Source organism: Hemibagrus wyckioides, linkage group LG16 (assembly GCF_019097595.1).
Source record: "Hemibagrus wyckioides isolate EC202008001 linkage group LG16, SWU_Hwy_1.0, whole genome shotgun sequence".
Lineage (NCBI taxonomy): Eukaryota > Metazoa > Chordata > Actinopteri > Siluriformes > Bagridae > Hemibagrus > Hemibagrus wyckioides.
The window spans coordinates 8,519,537-8,541,257 of NC_080725.1; the positions used below are offsets into that span (position 1 = coordinate 8,519,537).

The 21,721-nt window shown below is 38.5% G+C and overlaps 1 protein-coding gene across 1 annotated transcript in view; it reads left to right on the forward strand.

The window, feature by feature from the left end:
* The window catches only part of grk3 (G protein-coupled receptor kinase 3), a 70,678-nt gene extending 48,977 nt beyond the window's left edge, over nt 1–21,701 (forward strand). The window contains exons 9-21 of the mRNA XM_058412267.1: nt 111–210; nt 342–420; nt 1,059–1,189; nt 2,502–2,596; nt 3,895–4,002; nt 4,557–4,623; nt 5,929–6,029; nt 6,254–6,320; nt 10,501–10,596; nt 11,010–11,172; nt 12,801–12,937; nt 17,724–17,837; nt 17,969–21,701. Of these exons, the coding sequence (XP_058268250.1) occupies nt 111–210; nt 342–420; nt 1,059–1,189; nt 2,502–2,596; nt 3,895–4,002; nt 4,557–4,623; nt 5,929–6,029; nt 6,254–6,320; nt 10,501–10,596; nt 11,010–11,172; nt 12,801–12,937; nt 17,724–17,837; nt 17,969–18,130 (1,420 nt within the window). The 3' untranslated portion in view covers nt 18,131–21,701. The remainder of the gene's footprint in view (nt 1–110; nt 211–341; nt 421–1,058; nt 1,190–2,501; nt 2,597–3,894; nt 4,003–4,556; nt 4,624–5,928; nt 6,030–6,253; nt 6,321–10,500; nt 10,597–11,009; nt 11,173–12,800; nt 12,938–17,723; nt 17,838–17,968) is intronic.
* Nucleotides 21,702–21,721: the final 20 nt, after the last annotated feature.

Here is a 21,721-nt window from a genome sequence, read left to right on the forward strand (position 1 = left end):
TGAGTAAATGGAATTAAGCTTTTTTTATTATTTTTTTTTTTATTTTAAGAATACTACATTAATTGAATTTTAACAAAAAATGAATTGGAAATTGCACGGGTGTCCTCCAGGTATGCCATGAAGTGTTTGGATAAGAAGCGGATTAAGATGAAGCAGGGTGAGACCCTGGCACTCAATGAGAGAATCATGCTGTCTTTGGTCAGCACAGGGGTGGGTTGGCATGCTTACTTGCAATCTTGTGAAATAGGGCTACTTTTCTCCCACGTGCAATAGTACGTTCTGCTAATTTTATTCCTGCTGCCTTTTAACTCTCCTCTCCCTTCCCCCCTCTCTCAATCCAGGACTGTCCATTTATCGTGTGTATGACGTATGCTTTCCATACCCCTGATAAGCTGTGTTTTATCCTGGACTTGATGAATGGTGAGAGCTTCTATTTCTTCATGCGCTGTATCATGCTAGGCACTACCCTGCTTCTCAGGATACTAATTCCCAATAGGATTACGCTAATAGAGATGTTAATTACAGGCATCCAGTGGAACATTGCACAAGCAATACTTAGCTCTTACCCATGCATTCGTTCCTGTTATAATTTGCTCTGCTCCTCTTGATGGTGTTAACTTATTTCTTTGTTGTAAAATGTCTGAAAACTGCATGAAAACTTGTTTTGAGGTAAACACTGTTAAGGTTTCATAGAATTACTTTAATCTCAATTCAAAACAAATCTTACTTTTGGATGTTTTAGATGTTTTAAATGTAGTTAATTATTAATTAAAATATAAATTCATGTAAACTTTTACTGAAACTGCTCTGGAACATGTCCACAACTAGTGAGTTAATCATTAATTATAATTGATAAAATTATTTGAATTTAAATTATTTACTTGTTTTCACCCCCCCCCCACCCCAACTAATATTGTTTTAAATGTGTTTTATAAGTAGACTTCATTCTTCATTTCTAGCATAACTTATACAAGTGCAAGATGTATAATTAAAGCAATATTTTGTAATTGTTTGTAAAGCCAAACAAAGGATTCTGAAAACATAAATTCATGTTTTAGGTGGGGATCTCCACTATCATCTCTCTCAACATGGAGTATTTAGTGAGAAGGAAATGCGCTTCTATGCAGCAGAAATTATCCTTGGATTGGAGCACATGCACAATCGTTTTGTTGTCTACCGAGACCTTAAGGTAAAGGGGAAAAGCTTCTATACATTGCTGTCCTCAAGTGGCTTTACTCAAGCATTCATTTTTTATTTTTACCTCAGACATCTTGACCTCCCTCTATTTGTCCAATAGAGAACACTTCAAAAGGTGGTATTAAAGATGCCATATGGAGAAAAAATCTTTTTCTCTTTCATCTAACTCCGATGTTAAACACTGTGCCCTCTGAAGTCGTATCATCAGAAGTCGCCAACTTCTGATGACACAGGAAAAAAAATCTAATCCACGCCTGACACTGAAACAAAAATGTGCATTTCATTTAGAGTAACTAATGGCAGATTTCAGTACAGTTTGGACCAGTCATAGGTACACTTCACACTCATTGTGTTGCTGTTTTTTTTAAAGCCCAAAAGGGAATGCACATCAAAAGAGACAGTTTTGCTGCCACTCAAAGTCCCATTGTTCTGCTCTATAGGTACCTATATTAGATTTTCTTTGCATAGCTTCCCAGACTGACTAACCAGGCAGGCCCAGAGCAGCTGCAATCTGTGCTGTGAATGGGGTGTTTCTCTCAAGTAGGCAAAGATGGGTCTCTCCCATCTTTGAACAGTTAGATTGAGAGCATTTTGCCAGTAATGTTTTTCATAAATTTCATAAATACTTCTTTTTTGTCTTTTTAAAACCGTTTGTTAGCATATTGTATGCAATAATATAATATCTTTAATTGCATATATGATATGGCTTCAGATAAGCTTAGCAAATGGAAATTTGTGTACAGAATTTTTAAATTATCCCAAATATACCTTAATGATGCCAGACAACAAAAGAAGGTCTAGTGAACAATGCAGCAGTATTTGCCTGTATTTAACTGTTAAGTTCATTTGTCAGTAAAACTTAAAATGTGTTTGGACATGCAGGTTAATTTGTACAAATATCCTGTAGCTTTTGTGTCATTATCTTGATTTCCTCCATGAATCTGGCTTTAAATATTCTGCATCAGGGAGACACATGAAACAACCAAATCATTTAATAATATGCAGATGGGTTACCTCAAGAATAAGAATATGCGACATTTTTACTTTGGGGGACTTTTGGCTGGTCCACACACAAGACGAGCTTTTGTTTTTTTTTTAATAATTTTTTTTTTTTTTTTTTTTTAATTTTATGTCATTTGTATTCCTGAGATACAGTTGGTGTAATATAGCGTTAATTATTGGCATTAGGAATCATCAGAAGGATTATAAGAGGGGTAGGGATGTGTGTTTGTATCCGTGTGTGTCTTCAGAATAATGAGCTAGAATCATCTTTTTTTCTTTTTTTTTTCCCCGCCCTTTCTTAGCCTGCCAACATACTCCTAGATGAGCATGGCCATGTCCGCATCTCTGACTTGGGTTTGGCCTGTGATTTCTCAAAGAAGAAACCCCATGCCAGTGTGTGAGTGCTCATAAATTATTTTATTTAACTTCTGAAACAACTGGATTATTTATTCCTCTTATACATAGAGTGCATTGCTATTTCCTGTGACATTTTCAGCAAATAGTATGCAAGCTAAAAATGTAAATGAGTACTATAGAAATATTTAGCCTACTATTTAGTATACTATTTAAAGGCATGAATGCCACAAGATGTTCGAAACATTTCTTCTTCTTCAGGTCTATATTGCCCTGCCTGTGCCCTGCATTTCCTGCAGATTTTTAAGGTGCAATTTCATGCTCAGAATCTCCCATTCTACCACATCCCAATGGTGTTCTCTGGGATTCATATCCATCGTCTGTGGAAAATTGAACTTGTCATGTTCAAAATGAGACTACTTTTGCTTTGTGACATGATTGAGTGAAGTAGCAATTAGAAGATGGGTCAATTGTGACTATGATGGGATGCACATGGTCAGCAACAACACTCATTGTATTCAAGTGCTGATTAATTTATATTATGGGGGCCTTAATGTGGGCCAAGAAAACAGGACCAAAGCCTCATCGTGCAGGGACCACCTGCTGAAATTTGCAGTTCTAAAAGACAGGGAAAGCAATCTACAAATACTGTCAGCAGAATTCAATTCTTCGAAAACCAGAAGATTATTAATTGCAGGTTTTCGATCCAGGAATGTCTAGAAGAAAAAGCTGAGGAATGTCTAGAAGAAAAAGCTGAGGAATGTCTTGAAGTTAAAACACGTTTCTTCCAGAAAGACAGAATACAGTTTTTCATCTGCTGGTACTGGTCAGCTGCTTCACTGTGAAAGTTAGTTTATGCTTTAGAATACTGGAGAATTTTGCAGAAAGGCTTGCTTCCCACAACTGATAAGCTGTTTTCTAAAGAAAAATCATAAGTTGTTTTTCAACAAGATACAACAGGCCCTGTCAGACTGCAAAGACCACCAAAAAGTGGCTTGAGAACAAGTCTATCAGGCTTATATTTTGGCATGGTTAGATTCCATTAAACACAAACTAATCAGCTCTTCACAAGTTTACCCATAAGGCTTAAACACTTAACAGAATTAAATGGAAAATCTGTCCCATAATAAGCTTCTTTATCTATTTGTTTAAATTGTGCTAATTTAAATTTGTACTTTTTATTTTGGAGCATTTGCCCAGGAGTGTAAGTTCAAAAACATGCCTAACATTTTAATCTCAGTAATATCCACAGTAATATTTTGGTGCAGAACTTACACAAAGTTTAATAGTAAATTTATTGTAATGCACAGAATAAAAACCAATACTTGGGGTCTTTTCTAGGGGGACCCATGGCTACATGGCACCCGAGGTTCTGCAAAAAGGGACAGCATATGATAGCAGTGCTGATTGGTTTTCACTTGGCTGCATGCTGTTTAAACTGCTGCGAGGGTAAGTGCCAGCATTTTCCTTCTATAACAGCAAAACATGAATACAGTGTTCATTTGGTTGGGGTCACTGTGTCTGCCTTTCACTGACTGTTTCTCAAACCTGTTTGATGTGGGGAGTAAAGTTTAAATGTCAGGGGTCTCAACACAGGAGGTCAGCTCACAGACTTCACAAAGGAGACAGAGGGAGTGGGTAGATGGGGGTGGGGGGGTTGGTCTGCTGTCAAAACCAGCTGTGTAGCAGTTACTAGGGAGGGAGCAAGGGAAGTGGGTGATCTAATGGGGAGAGCTATGGCATGTTTGTTTACTGAGAAGGGTACATGTATGTGCATTTGCATTTAAACACTAACCAGAGAGTCAGAGTAACCTGGAAACATGTACAACAAAACTAGGTTGTCAAATTGTTGACTTGTTCATTGCCACTTTAAAATGTAATGGTGTATGTGGCAAATATTCAGCTTCTCTGTGTTCCTGTGTACCTCTGACTACTGTGACTCTCCTCTTTGGATTTGCATGGCTTACTTTCAGTAATATAACAGATTGTTTGGCTTTTCACAGGCACAGTCCATTCCGGCAACACAAGACCAAAGATAAACATGAGATTGACCGAATGACACTTACTATGGTAAGTCAAATATATATTTATTTTAATATATTTATTTTTATAATTTATGCATGCTCTGTGTGTGTGTGTGTGTGTGTGTATATATAATATATATATACACACACACACACACGTTATGTACAGTACTGTGCAGTAAGTATTTAGGCAGGTGTGAAGAAATGCTGTGAAGTAAGTGAACAGAATAAAAATCTAAATCCAATTAATATTTGGTGTGACTGACCTTTGGCTTCAAACCAGCATCTTGCACACTTGCAAAAAAGTGTATTGTAGGAAATTGTAGGATCAGAGACACAAGGTAGTTATACTGCATCAGCAAGGCCTCTCCCAGGCAAAGATTTTAGAGCAGACTGGGGTTTCAAGATGTGCTGTACAAGCTATTTTGAAGAAGCACAAAGAAACGCAATGGTCAGCCAAGGAAACTGAATGCAGCAGATGAAATACACATCATGCTTACTTTGCTTCTACATCTGATGACATCTGTCAGCATAGAACTGGCGGAATAAAGTGGAACCCAGGTACACCCATTTATTGTCTGGAGAAGTGTGGACAGAAGTGGTCTTCATGGATTAATTTCAGCCAAAAACCATATATCTCTGACATGAAAACAAGACTTAACCACTCAACTATGCTGAAAAACATATGAACTGATGTGCTGAAAAATGGCAGCAGAAAATCTGGACTGATGAGTCAAAATTTGAAATATTTGGCTGTAGCAGGAGACAGGTTGTTCGCCAAAGAGCTGGAGAGTGGTACAGGGATGAGAGATGTCTGCAGGCAACAGTGAAGCATGGTGGAGGTTCCTTACAAGTTTGGGGCTGCATTTCTGCACATGGAGTTGGGGATTTGGTCAGGATTAATGGTGTCCTCAATGCCGAAAAATAAAAACAGGGAGGAGTCTGATTGGCCCCAAATTTATTTGTTTACAATGACCCCAAACATACAGGCAATGTCATTAAGAACTATCTTCAGCACAGAGAAGACAAGCAGTCGTGGAAGTGATGATTTGACCCCCACAGAGACCTAATCTCAACATCAAGTCTGTCTGGGATTACATGAAAAGACAGAAGGATTTGAGGCAGCCTACATCCACATATCTGTGGTTAGTTCTCCTGCAGATATCCATCAAAAACTTTGTACAAGTGTACCTAGAAGAATTGATGTTTTGTAGGCAAAAGCTGGTCACACTAGATATTGATTTGAATTACATTTATCTTCTGATCACTTACTTTTTTTTTTCTTTTTTTTTTTAATTGATAAAAAATAAACAATGAACGGCATTACCTAACTCTCATGCTCCCTTATAAGAATGTAGAGTTGCCAGACTCCTTTTCATCTGAACTCAAGTCTCTTTTGGAAGGACTGCTGCAAAGAGATGTGGCAAAGAGGTTGGGCTGCCAGGGTCGGGGGTAAGTGTGTTGCTTTTAACTCATTTTACATAATCAAAACCATCACACTGTCTATCTGTTTACTAAGTTTAATATATAAAGTTTAAAGTGATTTTATATAATCTTATTTATCATTCTTTACTGGGCTTACTTGTGTACCCTTGGTGAGCGTGTGTTCTGACCTAAAGAAAAAAAGTATTGGTGTCTGATGTGGCTTAATTCCTATTTATTGGTACGTGCTATAGGGCTTCAGAAGTTAAGGAGCATCTGTTCTTCAAAGGAATCGACTGGCAACAGGTCTATCTCCAGAAGGTAAGGTTGTAGGTGCTGCTGGAGTGAAACTGATGTCAAAGATTTATACTTATGAATGTATATTTATTAAATTAGAATGGTGCTTTTGAGTGACGTAACTGCATTGGGCTTGTATTTAGTTTCCTGGTGCTTTCTTGTTAAGACTTCCCACAGCTACAGTGGCTCAAATAAGTACTGAACGTCAACATTTTTCACAGTAAATATATTTCTAAAGGTGCTATTGACATGAAATTTTCACCAGATGTTAGTAACAACCCATTCAATCCACACGTGCAAAGAAATTAAACATAGATGTCCATAAATTAAGTTATGTGTAATGATGTGAAATGACACAGGGAAAAAGTATTAAACACATGAAGAAAGGGAGGTACAAAAAGGCATGGAAAGTCAAGACACAAGCTGATATTAATCAGTAGTTAGAAAGCAATCCTGCCCCTTGTCTGTACAAATTAATCAGATGGTTCAGTTCCAGCTGATGGCCTATAAAAAGGTGTCTCATTACCAAGGAGTCACACAAGAAAAATTCTCATGATGGGTAAATGCAAAGAGCTCTCTCAAGACCTTTGCAACCTTATTGTTGCATACATACTGATGGCATATGTTTACAGGAGGAGTAAATTTCTGAATGGTCCAGTGAGCACTGTTGGGGCCATAATCCGGAAGTGGAAATAACATAATTTCACCATAAACCAGCCGCGAACAAATGCTCCTCACAAGATTTCTGACAGAGCAGTGAAAAGAATTATCAGAAAAGTTGTCCAAGAGCCAAGGACCACTTGTCGAGAGCTTCAGAAAACCTGGAATTAGTAAATTAGGAATTAAGTAAAATTGTTTCAGAGAAAACAATAAGTCATGCACTCAACCTCCATGGCCTGAATACACGCTCACCACACAAGATTCCACTGCTGAAGAAAAAGCATTTTGAAGTTCATTAGTTTGCTGCACAACATTTGAACAAGCCTGTGAAATACTGGAAAACTATAGTCTGGTCAGATGAGACCAAAACTCTTTGGATGCCATAACACCATGTTTGGAAGACAAATGGCACTGTGCATCACCCTAAAAACACCAGACCAACAGTGAACTTTGGAGGTGGGAACATCATGGTGTGGGGTTGTTTTTCAGCATACGGTACTGGCAAACTTCATATAATTGAAGGGAGGATGAATGAAAAATCTGCTGCCATCTACCAGGTTGATGAAGATAAAACAAGAGCTTCAGCAAGACAATGATCCCAAACACACAGCCAAGAAAACTCTCAACTGGTTTCAGAGAAAGAAAATAAAGCTGCTAGAATGACCCAGCCAATCCAATTGAAAATCTGTGGACAGAACTAAAGGTCAGACTTCATAGAAGAGGCCCAAGACTGTTTGTGTGGAAGAATGGGCCAAAATCACACCTGAGCAATGCATGCAACTAGTTTCTCCATATAGGAGGTATCTTGAAGCTGTCATTACCAACAGAGGCTTTTGTACAAAGTATTAAATAAATTTCAGTAAAGCATGTTCAGTAATTGTTCCCCCGTGTCATTTCACATTATTACACATGACTTAATTTATGGACATCTATGGTTTGATTTCTTTGCATGTTTGGATTGCATGGGTTGTTACCAACATCTGGTGAAAATTTTATGTCAATAGCACCTTTAGAAATATATTTACTGAGAAAAATGTTGACGTGTTCAATACTCATTTTACCCTCTGTATAATACCCTCTAAGGATGCAACAATACAGTTAACCCATGGTTCAATACGTACCGCGGTTTTTAACCACGGTGTTCGGTTCGGTTGGCTTGGCAAATTAAAGGGTTTTTTTCCATTTATTCTTTGCTTAGGTGACAGGAACAGTAAGTATGTTAAGAAGAAAAAAACTGGTTTTAGTTGCAATTCTCTTCATTTTACTTAAATGCAAAAATCAACTTGTACACATTCATAGTATACTGAAAATAGTGAGATATAAATATTAGCAGCAGTATGACTTTATTACAGGAGATGGGTTTGGAGTACAGCGCTTTTTTTTCCCAATCCGCTATGTAATGAACAGAAAGGTTGAGATAAATCTGTGTTATCCACGAGGTCCAACTATCTGTTAGATTTTTTTTGTGTGTTTTTTCGTAGAGGTCGGGGGGAACAAGGACGTGTCGGTAGTGTTTAACGCGGTTCGAGCACTTTTATAAGTTGCCAAAAGCCCACACCACCGATCACAGAAAACGGCTGCAAATCTTTCAGTACAGGCAAACACAAACAGGCGGTTCAGAGAGTAATAAAACGCATGGTTATCGTTTTATGGAAAAACCGAAAAACCCGCGGTTCACATACGCGTATTGATCTGTGGAGGTCGTACCAAACGGTTCAATATTATATTGAGTATTGTGGCATCCCTAATATCCTCTATGTAAGTGTGCAGCAGCCACTATTTGCTGAAACTTTATTTTACTGGCTTATCTTTTTCCCTAACACTCTCCCATTCCATTAAAAACATATTACAACAAATACTCCCTCACGCTACCCAGGCAAGATGGGCCTAGCAGTGACATTCTATTGTAACATTTTAGTCCATATCTAGTAGGGATGCAACAATACAGTTAACCCACGGTTCAATAAGTACCTTGGTTTTTACCCACGGTGTTCGTTTCGGATTGGCTTGGCAAATGAAAGTGTTTTTTTCATTATTCTTTGCTTAGGTGAAAGGAACAGTAAGATGTTAAGAAGGGGGAAAAATGATTTTAGTTGCAATTCTCTATTTTACTTAAATGCAAAAATCAACTTGTACACATTCATAGTGTACTGAAAATAGTGAGAGATAATAAATTAACACTGGCCACTCACAGCACGTCAGCTTCATGAACTACATGCACAATATTCACTGCCTTTATCAACTCTTCTGGCAAATTAGCTCTTGTATGACTTTCTTACAGGAGATGGGTTTGGAGTACGGCGCTGTTTATTTCCCAATCCGCTATGTAATGAACAGTAACAGTGAGATAACTCTGTTGCCTGCAAGGTCCAACTATCTGTTGTTAGAGATGAGTTGTACTTTAATATTATATTGAGTATTGTGGCACCCCTAATATCTAGAGAATCCTGAGGCTTGTATCTGTAATTAATAATTGGTTGTATGGATTTGCACCAGACCTAGAATTCAAAGTCAGAACACTATTCCACTGATGTCTGCAAAATCTGGAAAATTGTCAGTGTGGTCTAAATTCATAGCTGATTTTCAGGAACCCTAAATCTGATGGATTTAAACTTTAGTACACTGCATCATTGTACTAATCTGTAAGATGATTTATATTTTGGAAGTTTCCTCAAGAGACACTGGTACTGGAGTTCCTGAGGTTTATTTGATTTACAAATGGGCTAATGATTGAAACTCACTTTTTTTTTTCTTTAGTTTTTTTATTTTATTTCACAAATGAATATTAAAAATATCTGTGCTATTGTTAAATGTTTCTGGGAGTCACTTTTAAATTATTGTATGTTATTTTCTTTTACCCATTCTGAAACACTGTACCTAGTGCAGCAGTAAAAATGAACAAATTTGTACTACACAAACTTGTGCATTGTGTCTCAAATTGCATATTTATGTAGTATTCTACACTATTATTGAGTGTTACATTAACTGTGTTTTCATTTCGCTATGTTTGCACACTCAAAATCATGCATTAAGTTTTAACTGGGCTGTTCCACTTTGCACTGCTCTATTTCACCCATCCCCAATATTCAAGGAATATTCATTGGTTTTAGTCACTCATGTCACAAATATGTTACTGAATATTTGTAATGTTTAAATTATACTTTTTCCCTATACTATAAACCTAGAATGTGAAGAAAAATGTCAGTTCAAAAGTTTGCCTAAAAGTTTGCAATCTTCTGCTCTATTAACATAAACAGTCTTTCCCAAATTAGCCAAGAGGAGGTGGTGGTCATGATTTTGCTCATAAAAATCATATCCTTTGTAAATTAATTAATGTTTACAGTAAAAAATTTTGCCTGCCAGTCGGTTTTAAGCAGGGAATTCACACAATTAGCATTAATCTCTCATCACAAAACTTGTATGGTCTCTTTTATTATTCTTTGTAACTTGTAAAAGTGTGGTTACATGAGCTAGTATCTGCAAAGAGTGCTTGCACATGCTTGCACATATGTCCAGCTGTATTAACGGCTATGTTTCATTGCAGTATTCTCCACCACTGATTCCTCCTCGTGGAGAAGTGAATGCTGCTGACGCCTTCGACATTGGCTCTTTTGATGAGGAGGACACCAAAGGCATAAAGGTACAGCATCACTTCAGTATCCAATCTCTGCATTCTTTTAAATAATGGTAGGCTTTAGCTTCAAGCCCATCTGTTATGTTTTGAAGATTTTTTTTAAAGCTACAATATCGAGAGAACAATAGAAAACTTTAGTGTATTTTTCTGGATCAGAGTGACCCCATGAGCTCTAGTGAAGTAGAACAAAAGGCTGTTTGTTGCATTTTGCAAGGTCTGCAACATTGCTTAGCAACATTTGCCGGTCTGCAAAGTCATACACTTGTTTCACTTTCTCTTTTTGCCTCTCTTATACAGACACAGTCCAGCATGTGCTGGCTTTAGGCTTGTCTGAACAAATAGTTTTCCCATGAGGGCTAGTTAGCATGTGCTTTCCTTGCTCTCTTGAATTTATTCTTTTCTCTGGTTCTGGGTTTTAGCTGCTGGACAGTGATCAGGAGCTGTATAAAAACTTTCCCCTGGTGATCTCAGAGCGCTGGCAGCAGGAGGTGGCTGAGACAGTGTATGAGGCAGTCAACAGTGATACGGATAAGAATGAGGCACGCAAACGAGCCAAGAACAAGCAGCAAGGCCACGAGGAAGGTGAGGTTTTAACATGTACACAAACAAGAAGGGTGGCATATGATCTCTCCTTCATCAAAGTGACCCTGGACGTCTGAAAGCTCAGGCATGCAGAAGTGTTCAGATAGTCCTTTCCTCCAAATGTTTTCTCTGACGATGCATGAGCAGCCGTTCGAAAAGATGTGGTTGGCTAGCTTTCATTTTCTTTGGAGAAATAATAATATCTAATATCTTGGCAAAATATCTTTGTCATAATTATTTTGCACATTGTACATATTTTTGAATGTGATACAGTTTTAAAAATATATATTAAAATCAGGCTATTATGTAATAGTATGTGCAAACATTGGCTGCCTAGCACAGTTGCAAGAAAGGGCACCATGGGCAGTCGGGCTATCAGGCAGCCAGATGTCCTTCCGTTCACCACTTTTATTAGGTTTTTGTTTAAACATGCTCTGACCTGGTTGTCTAGCCACCACAATTTGGCACTTGTCACATCTGAACAGGTACATGTGCGTGCGTATATGTCTAGGGTTGTGGGCTCCCGGGGCTTATTGATAAATGTGGAGAGCAAAGGTTAGCCTGATCCCACTGTGGCATTGTGGTGCTCTGGGCAGTGTTTTGGCTGAAAACTTTAGGTCATGTGCTTGACACACTCCCCTACCTTAACATTGTAGCAGTCCAAGTACATCTTTTCATGGCCCCTTTTTTCATCAGGATTGTACGCCCTACCACACTGCAAAAATTATTCAGGAAAAGGGTGAGGAACATAACAGAGACAAGGTGTTGAGTTGGCCTCCAAATTCCCAAGATCTCAGTCTGATTGTGCAGGCACATGATTTTGTCTATTTGTTTCTCAGTCCCATTGGCAGATGTTAAAGAGCAAAGAATCCATGCAAATTTTGTTTTTTGCTTGATGAAGTCACTGAAGCAGTGACTGTGCTAGGCAAACATTTAAAGATCACCTTCTCCTGGTGCATCTCCAAAATGGGGGAAAACAGCAACAGGGTACATTGCACATCTGGACAGTGATTGTTTTTTGACATTATTGTACTTGAAGTTAGCAGCAGATTCACTGCTTAGGCAAGTGCTTAGGCATCTGTGGGGAAAGAATTGAGAAAAATGCACTGTCATTTCACCTGGATGCATGCAATGAATATTTTCCCCTCATTTTTAATTTTGTGAACGAAAGTTGCTAGGATCGAGATTTGGCAAATATGGTGGTGAATATAATGGTTCCCTGTTTGAACAACTGTATAACCACATAAATGTGCTGGTGTACTGTATGGGTGTTCGTAATGGCATGGTCAAATTAAGAGCTAAGAAATAATAAATCATGTTGCTTTTTGATAAAGCTTGAGAGGACTCTTCTCAAGCCAGGGTAATGTGAACACATTGTCTGCTGTGATGCACTAAAATCAGTTGGCTAAGATTTATAATAGTGAACTAATAGTTTTTTTTAATCCTAAAGGCAAATATGATTATGAATCCTCAGGGAGGAGATATAGAAAATTAGTTGACCACAATAGTCAGACCAGCATTGTTTTTACTTCATTTTTATCATGAAGCTTTTCTTTATACATTTTATAATTATTCATAGTGTGTTTTATACTGTGGTGTATATGTTTTTTTCCCCCTCTATATTTTAGACTATGCCTTGGGCAAGGACTGCATCATGCATGGCTACATGCTGAAGCTTGGAAACCCATTCCTGACTCAGTGGCAGCGCCGATACTTCTACTTGTTTCCTAACCGTGTAGAATGGAGAGGAGAGGGCGAGTCTAGGGTAAGTAAGCAATTTTCTGCAAGCAATGACTATCAAAATGATAGTCTAATTAGTATATATTAAAAAGCTAATTAGTTGGATTAGTTTTGAAATATGTTTTGCTTTGTAGCATTTTAGTTAGCTAATACTACCACAGAATTCTAACTTGGATTTTAATTCAAAAATAGATCACTAACTGCAATATAACAATACTCACATTTTTTTTAGATTAACTGTCACTGCATGAGAATATTTTCCTTAAGAGCTTATATCAACCAAATAAGACACCAGGTTAAGGTTAATGCAAGGCGACTGTATTCAGTAATTTTTTTTTACTGCTTAAATTTTTGCTTGTCATTTATGAATTTATGCAAAAGCTGTTTGCATTTATAGTGTATGGAGTTAGCTTTAAAATTTTGAGGTTGTGTCTTCAGTGCCAGGCTTCCTCTTCTGCACCTTTGCACTTTACACTTTCTAGTTTAGGGTTGCTGTGTCTGACCCTGGGCTTCCTAACAAGCTGGGATATGAGAAAAGAAGAATTTCACTATGTTGGAATGTACACTGATCACATTAAAACCACTGACACAGAAGTGATCATTTCGATTATCTTGTTACAGTGGGTTGTGTAAATTAGGCAACAAGTGAATAGTCAGTTCACAATGTTCTTGGAATCTGTTGGAAGCAGAAACAGTGGGCAAGTGTAAGGATCTATGCTACTCTGACAAGGTCCATAGGGTCATAACCACCCAAGACTCATTGATTTGCATAGGGAGCGAAGGCTAAACCATCTGTTCCGATACCAAAGAAGAGAGCTACTTGTAGCACAAATTGCATGAATAAAGGCACAAATTTGACTTGGCCTCCAGATTATCCCCCTCTTGGCAAAATTCAGTTTTACAAAGCAGAGTAAGCAAAAGGAGTAAAAATCAAAGCAAATAGTGTAAAAATAGTACAAATAAACAATAAAATAAATCAATCTGTGCATGTGCTAGATTTATATATAGGCGTCTTGAGGCAAGTGGCTGAAAATTCTCTCTAAGCTGGAATCCGCTCAGTCTAGAGAAGATGAGCAGGGTTATCCAGGATAGCTTTTATCTTCCTTCACTTCCTCATCTGCACCAGCCGTACACAGGACCTGAGCCTGCCCAGAAGCTCGCCCTGTTTGATGGCCTCAATATTGTCTTAACAAGTCCAGGTTGGTGTACAACTAGGATCTTCTAAGTGTCCACTGTCTCCATTGCAAGAGGGGGTGGAGAGTCACTTGTAGCACCTAAATTCCACCATCAGCTCTTTTTTTTCAGCTTTTTTTCAGCTGTTTTTCCCCAAATGTTGACCTGAAGGTGGTTGTTGTTGAATCCTCCTCTGAAGCTTTTGGTATGGTCTTCGTACTCCTCTTTATCTGAGATACAGCCAACAAGGCGGTGGCAGTCATGAAATTCTGTAGGTGTCACATTCTGAATCAAAGCAAAAGTCAGAGGTATAGAGGGTGAATAAGAATAGTGAAAGTACAGTACCCTGGGGTGCACCAGTTGTGCTTATCACCACATCTGACTTACTGTGGTATGTTGGCCATGTAGTGTGTAATTCAGACCTGTCCTGGTCCACCTGCATCACAGAGAGTGGCAGGAGAGTGTTGAAAGTACTTGAAGTCAAAGAATGTTATCCTCACAGTTCTTTGTGGCCTATCCTGGCATATGTGAGCTCTGTGAAACAGGTAGATGATGGCACACTCCACACCAATGTTACCTCAATTAAGTCTGCGGAGTTTCGTATGACTTTTAGCACTGTGAAAAGGGTATGTGCTTATGTGTGTTGAAGGGGGAACACTATCCGATCACAACAGTGTATGTTGATCATAAACAAAAGCACGTGTCTGGGTGGTTGTGTAAACCAAAGTCTGTGTCTCCTCCTCCTTCCATATCAACAGATAGAGCGCCATGGCCTTTCTTCTGTCTCCTTTTTTACTCTATGTGGAAAACAAAGAGAGCAAAAACACAAACATGGATAAAACATCTGTTATATTAACTGCATCGATAGTCAAAATAAGTCACTTATGTGTTTTCTTTCTATATGCATCAAATTTTACACTGTTACACTCGTTACACAAAGTAACAATAATATACATAATAAACAGTATAATTATTATACTAGAAATAATCAAAGTGTCAATGTGTTTTACATTTTGGCATAGGTATTCCCTTCACCCAAATCTGTATTGTACGTTGTTGGCAGCCACCGCTATCTGGAGGTTGCATACTATTTTTTCTTCTGGTTGACCAGTAATTCCAAAAAATGTTCGACACTTTCTTTGCATAGTTAGAGCACAAACTGTTTCCGGATGTTGTTGTGTTCATTGTCTATTTTATTTGTGCAGTAAAGAATGTGTTACACTCCACTTAATAGTCATACACAGTCTGCAAATTAAATATATGGATTCACTGTTAATAAAGTCAGTAAATTAGTGCAGTAAATGTACAAAATAATAAATCTATGCATCATGCTACACAAAAGAGTTCTTAAGATGTTCTCGTTTGGAAGTGCTCATGTTTAAATTGATTCTGAAAATTGACATACAGCACTGAACTTCATAATAGCTTGATGAGATAGCTTGATCATCTTAAGGAAGTTACCTTACGAGTCCTGAGTTGACAGCATGTTAATGCCAGTGCCAATACTTGGATGGTAGATTTCAGTTCTGGCTCAACACACATAAATCTAATCAGCCTGTGTGTTGTAAATGCCCAGGCCTTGTGAAACAGGCCATTGGTAAAACATAGACACTAAAAGTTGTCTGAGCTACTGTTTAGATCTTTGTAGCAAACATGGCTCAGTTAAAATGAAAGAAACAGGATATCAGGCCATGTAACTCAGATGCTCCCATTCCTCAGCGTAGCTCTCCCAATAGTTCAGTGGTCACTCATCTTGATGATTACCTACCAGTATCTCAGTATCTGTTGAGAATTCTGCTGGCACCTGCTGGTGCACATGCACATATGCCTAGGATCTTTACAAGTTGTGAGCCTGAAGATGGCTGTTTCATGAGCAGACCTGTCTTTTGCACATTCATGCTGTTGATGCTTGTATTGCCCCACTTGGTTTCACCAGACATAACATTAAATCAGATGTTTGCTGCCCAAGTTTAGATGCACTGCTGATTCATTTGTGATATCGCATCCTGGGGAGCCTCTGCTGGTAAGGCTATTGTGGTGCTGCCTAAAGAAACCATTGTCATACCTTCCAGTGATTACAGGGTGTTTGCCTGCCACAGATAGCAGCACCGAGCAGGTCAGTAACGGTTGTTTCAGTGTCTGCTCACATTTTTGTTTTCTTGTTCCGACACATTTGTCAGTAACATGGATAAAATACCTAAGACAACAGCTGTTGTCCATCCGTGATGCATGCCTATTTGAGGTTCTCATGGAAAGCAACTTATAAGATGCAAAACAAAGTGGCAAACTTTCATAACATTTTAATGGCAAACACATTCCTGGATTTTAAAAATAGCAGAAGACATAGACCAGAAAAAAAGAAGTGCTTAGAGTCAAATACACGTTTCAGGAGTCTGGGATTTTTTTTTATCTGTATGATTTTTTTCTAAGCTGTGTTGTCTGAGAAATAAGCTGGACCAAACTCGGCTTACTCGCTGAAAATAAGAATGCTGTCTCTGCCTTCTGTTTTGTTGAAACCTGGCTAATTTCTGAAACAAACCCTCAGATTCTGCACTTGATATAAAAGGTCTACAGCTCTGAGAGATTCAGAGTTCACAAACAAGTCAAAAGGTTTTTGGGGTATGCTATAAGAATAAATTGTGTTCTCCACTCTTATTTGAGGGCTTTTCAATAGCTTTTGGAATATGACTAGGGGAATTTCCTATTGCCAACCACAGAAGCATTTGTAAAGTCTGGCAGAGATGGCCTGGCACACAGTTGGTATTTAAATACCCCCCACCACTTCCTCTTATATCTTTCCTATATAGATGATGTCAGTTTTGGATGATGTCAATATTTGGCCTTGTGTATGCACATTTCAGTTCTATACATAATTTCCCCATGTTAAATTGGGCAGTTTACATTTGTGTATGTTAAGCACAAATCTGTAACATCCTATTTATAGCATGGTTGCACTCTTATTTGATCAGAAACAATATAGGGCTTAATTCTTATGCTGTACGTACTGAACATGGAGTACACTATGGACAGTGATGTGTTTCTGAAACCACTTTTGCAGAAGAATTTCTTTGAAATGCTGCATGATGATAATGAAGGTTTGTAAACTTTAAATTCACTGCCTTGATCTTACCTGATTAGACTAAGGGCCTCCTCAACCAAGCAGCCTAGTATCTTCAAGACCTGCCCCCCCAAAAACTAATACCAAAACTCAAACAGATAAACAGTATCTGCCATGTTTCTTTATGAAATTCAGTTATTCCTGTTATTCCTGTTAGCTTAAACCAGACTGGTCGTATTCCTCTTAGCTCTTTTTTAAACGTTGTGTTTCCACAAGCAATGCTGTTGCTTAATGGATGTTGACCAGCTCTGTGTTTCAGCAATGGGAGTTACCCCAGTTGAAAGCTAATTTAACTTTATTGTACATTAATACTTAAATTTTTTTCATTATATGCTACTAAATGTCTGTGTTTAAGAGATCTATGCAGTCATGTTTAATAAACTGAAAATGTAAACCTAAAAGCATATAACAGGCAATGTTTGGTTTTGTTGTATCAAGTGGTTTTTGCACCACCATATTATGTTTTTACGAATTTTCCAGTATTTTCCCAATAATTAACGATTTGGTCTGTTCTCTGTAGCAAAACCTCTTAACAATGGAGCAGATAGTGACTGTTGAAGAGACACAGATCAAAGACAAGAAATGCATCCTGCTGAGGATCAAAGGAGGCAAACAGTTTGTCCTGCAGTGTGAGGTAGGACAACTTTCCCTGTACTGAGTCATTCTCAGAAGTCTCTGACAATTGCTACAGAATAAATTTGTATATCTACATATTGCATGGCACCATTTTGTAATCAGCTTATCGTTTGTCACTTTGTTCCACAGAGTGACCCCGAGTTTGTACAATGGAAGAAGGAGCTGAATGAAGCGTTCACAGAGGCCCAGAAGCTGCTGCGTCGTGCTCCCAAAGTAATTGGCAAAGGCCGTGCCGGCGTGGTGGAACTGTCCAAACCACCACTGACACACCGTAACAGTAATGGCTTGTGAGCCACTGTTGGCTTTTGCCCCAACGCTTCCTCATAATCATGCATCCTTTTACACTTGCAGACATGGCACCACCTGTTTCAGCTTACCCTCCATTTTCGCCACAACCAATAAAGCATCTAACTGTTAAAAAGTGGTTCTCCACATGGTCTGTCTGGAGTTCTACTTGACCATAACTATTGTTTCGTCTGTCTAGTACACGCACACTCACCCACTTACAGATTGACACACTGGTGAAGTTGCCGTTTCCGGACAATAGTGAAGGACCAATGTTAATGTCACTGTTGAATGAAGACATTTATGTGGTCAAGAATGAACATGAGGCATACAGTGACATTGTGTCCTTGCTCTACTCCCTACTTTTCACCTCTTTCTCTTTTAATCTGTGAACTTCCTCCTCCATACTCAGTGTTTTTCCCCAGGCAGGGCCTGGCATCAGCTGCCCCCTACCCAAACACACATGTACATAGACTAGAGTGTGATGCTATGGGAAGCTGAATCCTGTGCTCCTGCTGCTCTTCCCTCTACTGTGAATGTGTTGGTCTCTGTATGCTCAGGATGAAACTGTGTGAAGGTGCAGGTAATGGGCCACATGGGTCCATACATGCAGAGATAGTGGGCTACATGCTGTTTTTAGTCAGCATTGATGCCACCACAGTGGAGGCTGGTAGAATGTCTTTCTGTCTTAACGTCTAGAGCTTGTAAAGAGTCAAATGAAATTATGAAAATGCTGAGGTCTAGTTTGATGTAATGCCTAATTATCTTTTTGTAATAACCAGGGCCACCTTGAATGGCCCATTTCTTGAAATGCATTATGGTTGACTTCTAGCATAACTAGATGATAGAGACCAGAGGTGACCAACTGCAGTCCTAGATAATCAGTGTCCATCATACATATATATATATAGTACTACAAGACACCACATTCAACTTACCAGTTTATTAAGAGGGCGGTGAGGAGGTATGTTGGAGCAGAGAAATCGCCAAACTCTTCTTGATTCCAGCTCTTTAAGGACTGCAGCTGGGTACCCCTACCTTTAAGGTTCAGTTTTCTCTCAAATGCATACTAATCGTTCGGCTGTTGCGCCCTACCCTCTTCACCTCCACCTTTATTTAAACTCAAAACAGTTCCATTACAATGTTCTGCACTGAGGAAATTGTAAGTGATCAAGGATGCACTCTTTCATGAGATAAGACTTGACGGTAATTAACAGTGTGTGAAATTTGGTATTCAGTCCTTTGTGGGATCAAAATCAATTTCTGTTGAGCACTTGCATGGAGCAATGTGTATTTTATGTGTGCATGTATGTGTGTTTGGTCACTTGATTGTGATGGGGTCAAAGTGTGGCCAGTGAAAGTTTCAGTACGCATAGATCCCTTCGTTGTACTATTGTGTGCCTCAAGGGGGAGATATTTCACTGGTTCATGATGCAAAATGCCAGATGCGAGATGCCACACACTTTTCCCATACTGCTTAAAAGCCCACTGCACCTTCTCCAAACAGTCAGCCCAGTCCTTACTTGTTGAAGTGCAAAAAGTGCCAACACAGAGAGGATTCTTCGAGCCAAGTCTGCTTGACTCCAGTGTGACTCTTGTGTAAATGATGGAGAAAGAACTAAAACAGACTACATTCTCCCTGTTTCACGTGTCCACGTCCTCCGGGAATGCTCTGATAGACAAAAATGTGCAACGCAGTGAAAAGACAGATTGGAAAATATAAGGAGCATTTCACAGTCCTTGTCTGACTTTATATACAGAACCAGTCCTTTCTCTGTGCACCTACAGTATACTCTTCTTGAAAGATGTTTGCATATATGGGGGATTATTCTGTCTGCCTGTCTGTGTTTCTGTTCTTTTGTCTTGGCTTTGGGGAAAGGGTGGGTTGAGTTTGATGGCTTTCCAATTGTTCATGTGTACCTCAGGATGAGATGCAAGTGTGCAAACCTGAATGAAAGCAGAGTGGCTTCTTTCATGTTGAGGTACATGGTTCTCATCTGGGTCACATCCTGCATGTGTCAGTGTTGCCATCAGCCATCTGCAGGTGGACAGACTGTTAACATCAGCAGTGCTCATATGCGATTATTATAATACCCAAAGTGAGGAAATTCCTTTGAGAAGGTTGAGCTATAGGGGCAGTGGGGAGGGAAACAGACCATTTGTTGTAATGCTTCAGTATAGTTTTAATTTTTATATTGTTTTGAATGTGACAATGCAAATTTCTAATAGAATTTTTGAAATATGTGCATTTTTGACTGGCAGAAAAGAGCACAGCTGGCAGATTTGAAAAGTGAATTTAGCTTTTTTCTGTTTGTATATTTCAGGTTTTCCATGCAATAGCTTTTATAAGTGGTTCTTGTCCATGCTTTTTAAAGGAGGCTTTGATTTGCATGTGATCCTGAGTTTGCTATATATCATATGCAATACTCAGAATCAGATGCCAATCAAAGTCTCGGTTTGTTTTTTTAAATGTCAGGGAGGTGCCATCCTAGAGGAAGATTTAAAGTTGGAACTTTTTGAGGGTCTTATTTGAAAAACCAAAATAGTTTGGACATTCAAGTTTAATCACTGTACCATCAGAATTCACTAGCACACAAAAGATGTGCCAAAAGACTGTAGGCTTTTTTGCTGTGCAGTCTGCACTGATCACAATTCACCATATACATTCCCTCCAAGCCAAAATTGGTACGTTTTACAGGTGAATAACTGTGTTTAAGGAAAGGTACAAAAGTGTGACCAAATTTAGGTGGTCCATTGGGGGCAGATTTGGATGTCACAAACACACTGAGAAGTGTCTGTCTACCGAGCGACCAGCCCATCACTGGCACTGGTCAAGAAAGGCATTTTACTCACCCAGTTCTCAAAGCTGGAGCACCTCCACCAATCCTGAATATTCATGTTTTGTTCAGGGGTTTTGTATTTTATTTTTATCTCAGCTTTTTACTCACTCTGTTGATGTTTCATTCAAATGCTTGTGTGTCTGTTTTGTAGGGATTAGTTTATATGGCAAAAGCAGGTATTAAATGGCAGGTATCAAAAGACAACAAATAGGAAAAATAAAGTAAATATATATGTATATGAAAAAAAATGATTTAGGTTTATTTAAAGGGTAAATATCAACAAAAACCTGGGCTGGGATTGGGTTCAAAGTGAGTTTCAAATATTTGTGGTGAAGAATCAGCTCAATTCTTGCACATAAATTTAGATAGTGTACCTAAAGATTGCAGATTATTATTTTTGTCTGTTTATTGCAAGATTATCTTGCGTTCTTTCATATTTATTGTCTGGCTGGGGAGTTATTCCCTCTGTGCTTAACTATACATGTACATGGGTTTTGCTAGAGCACGGAGCTGTAGAAGGTTCCAGTTTACAGTTGCCACAAACTTTTTTTTTTTTTTTCCTTTTTTTTGTGCTACAAGCAAACGCAAGTACTACTGTATAGGTTATTACCATTAAAATTAAGGCAGTTATTATTATTGCTGAAAATGACCAGTAATTATCTTTGTCCCCCAGAGAAGCTAGAAACATGTGTTGGACTGCCAATTTAAAGTTCAGAATAAAAAACCCTTTTGTGTTCTTTGCCTTGTTTGTTGTCTT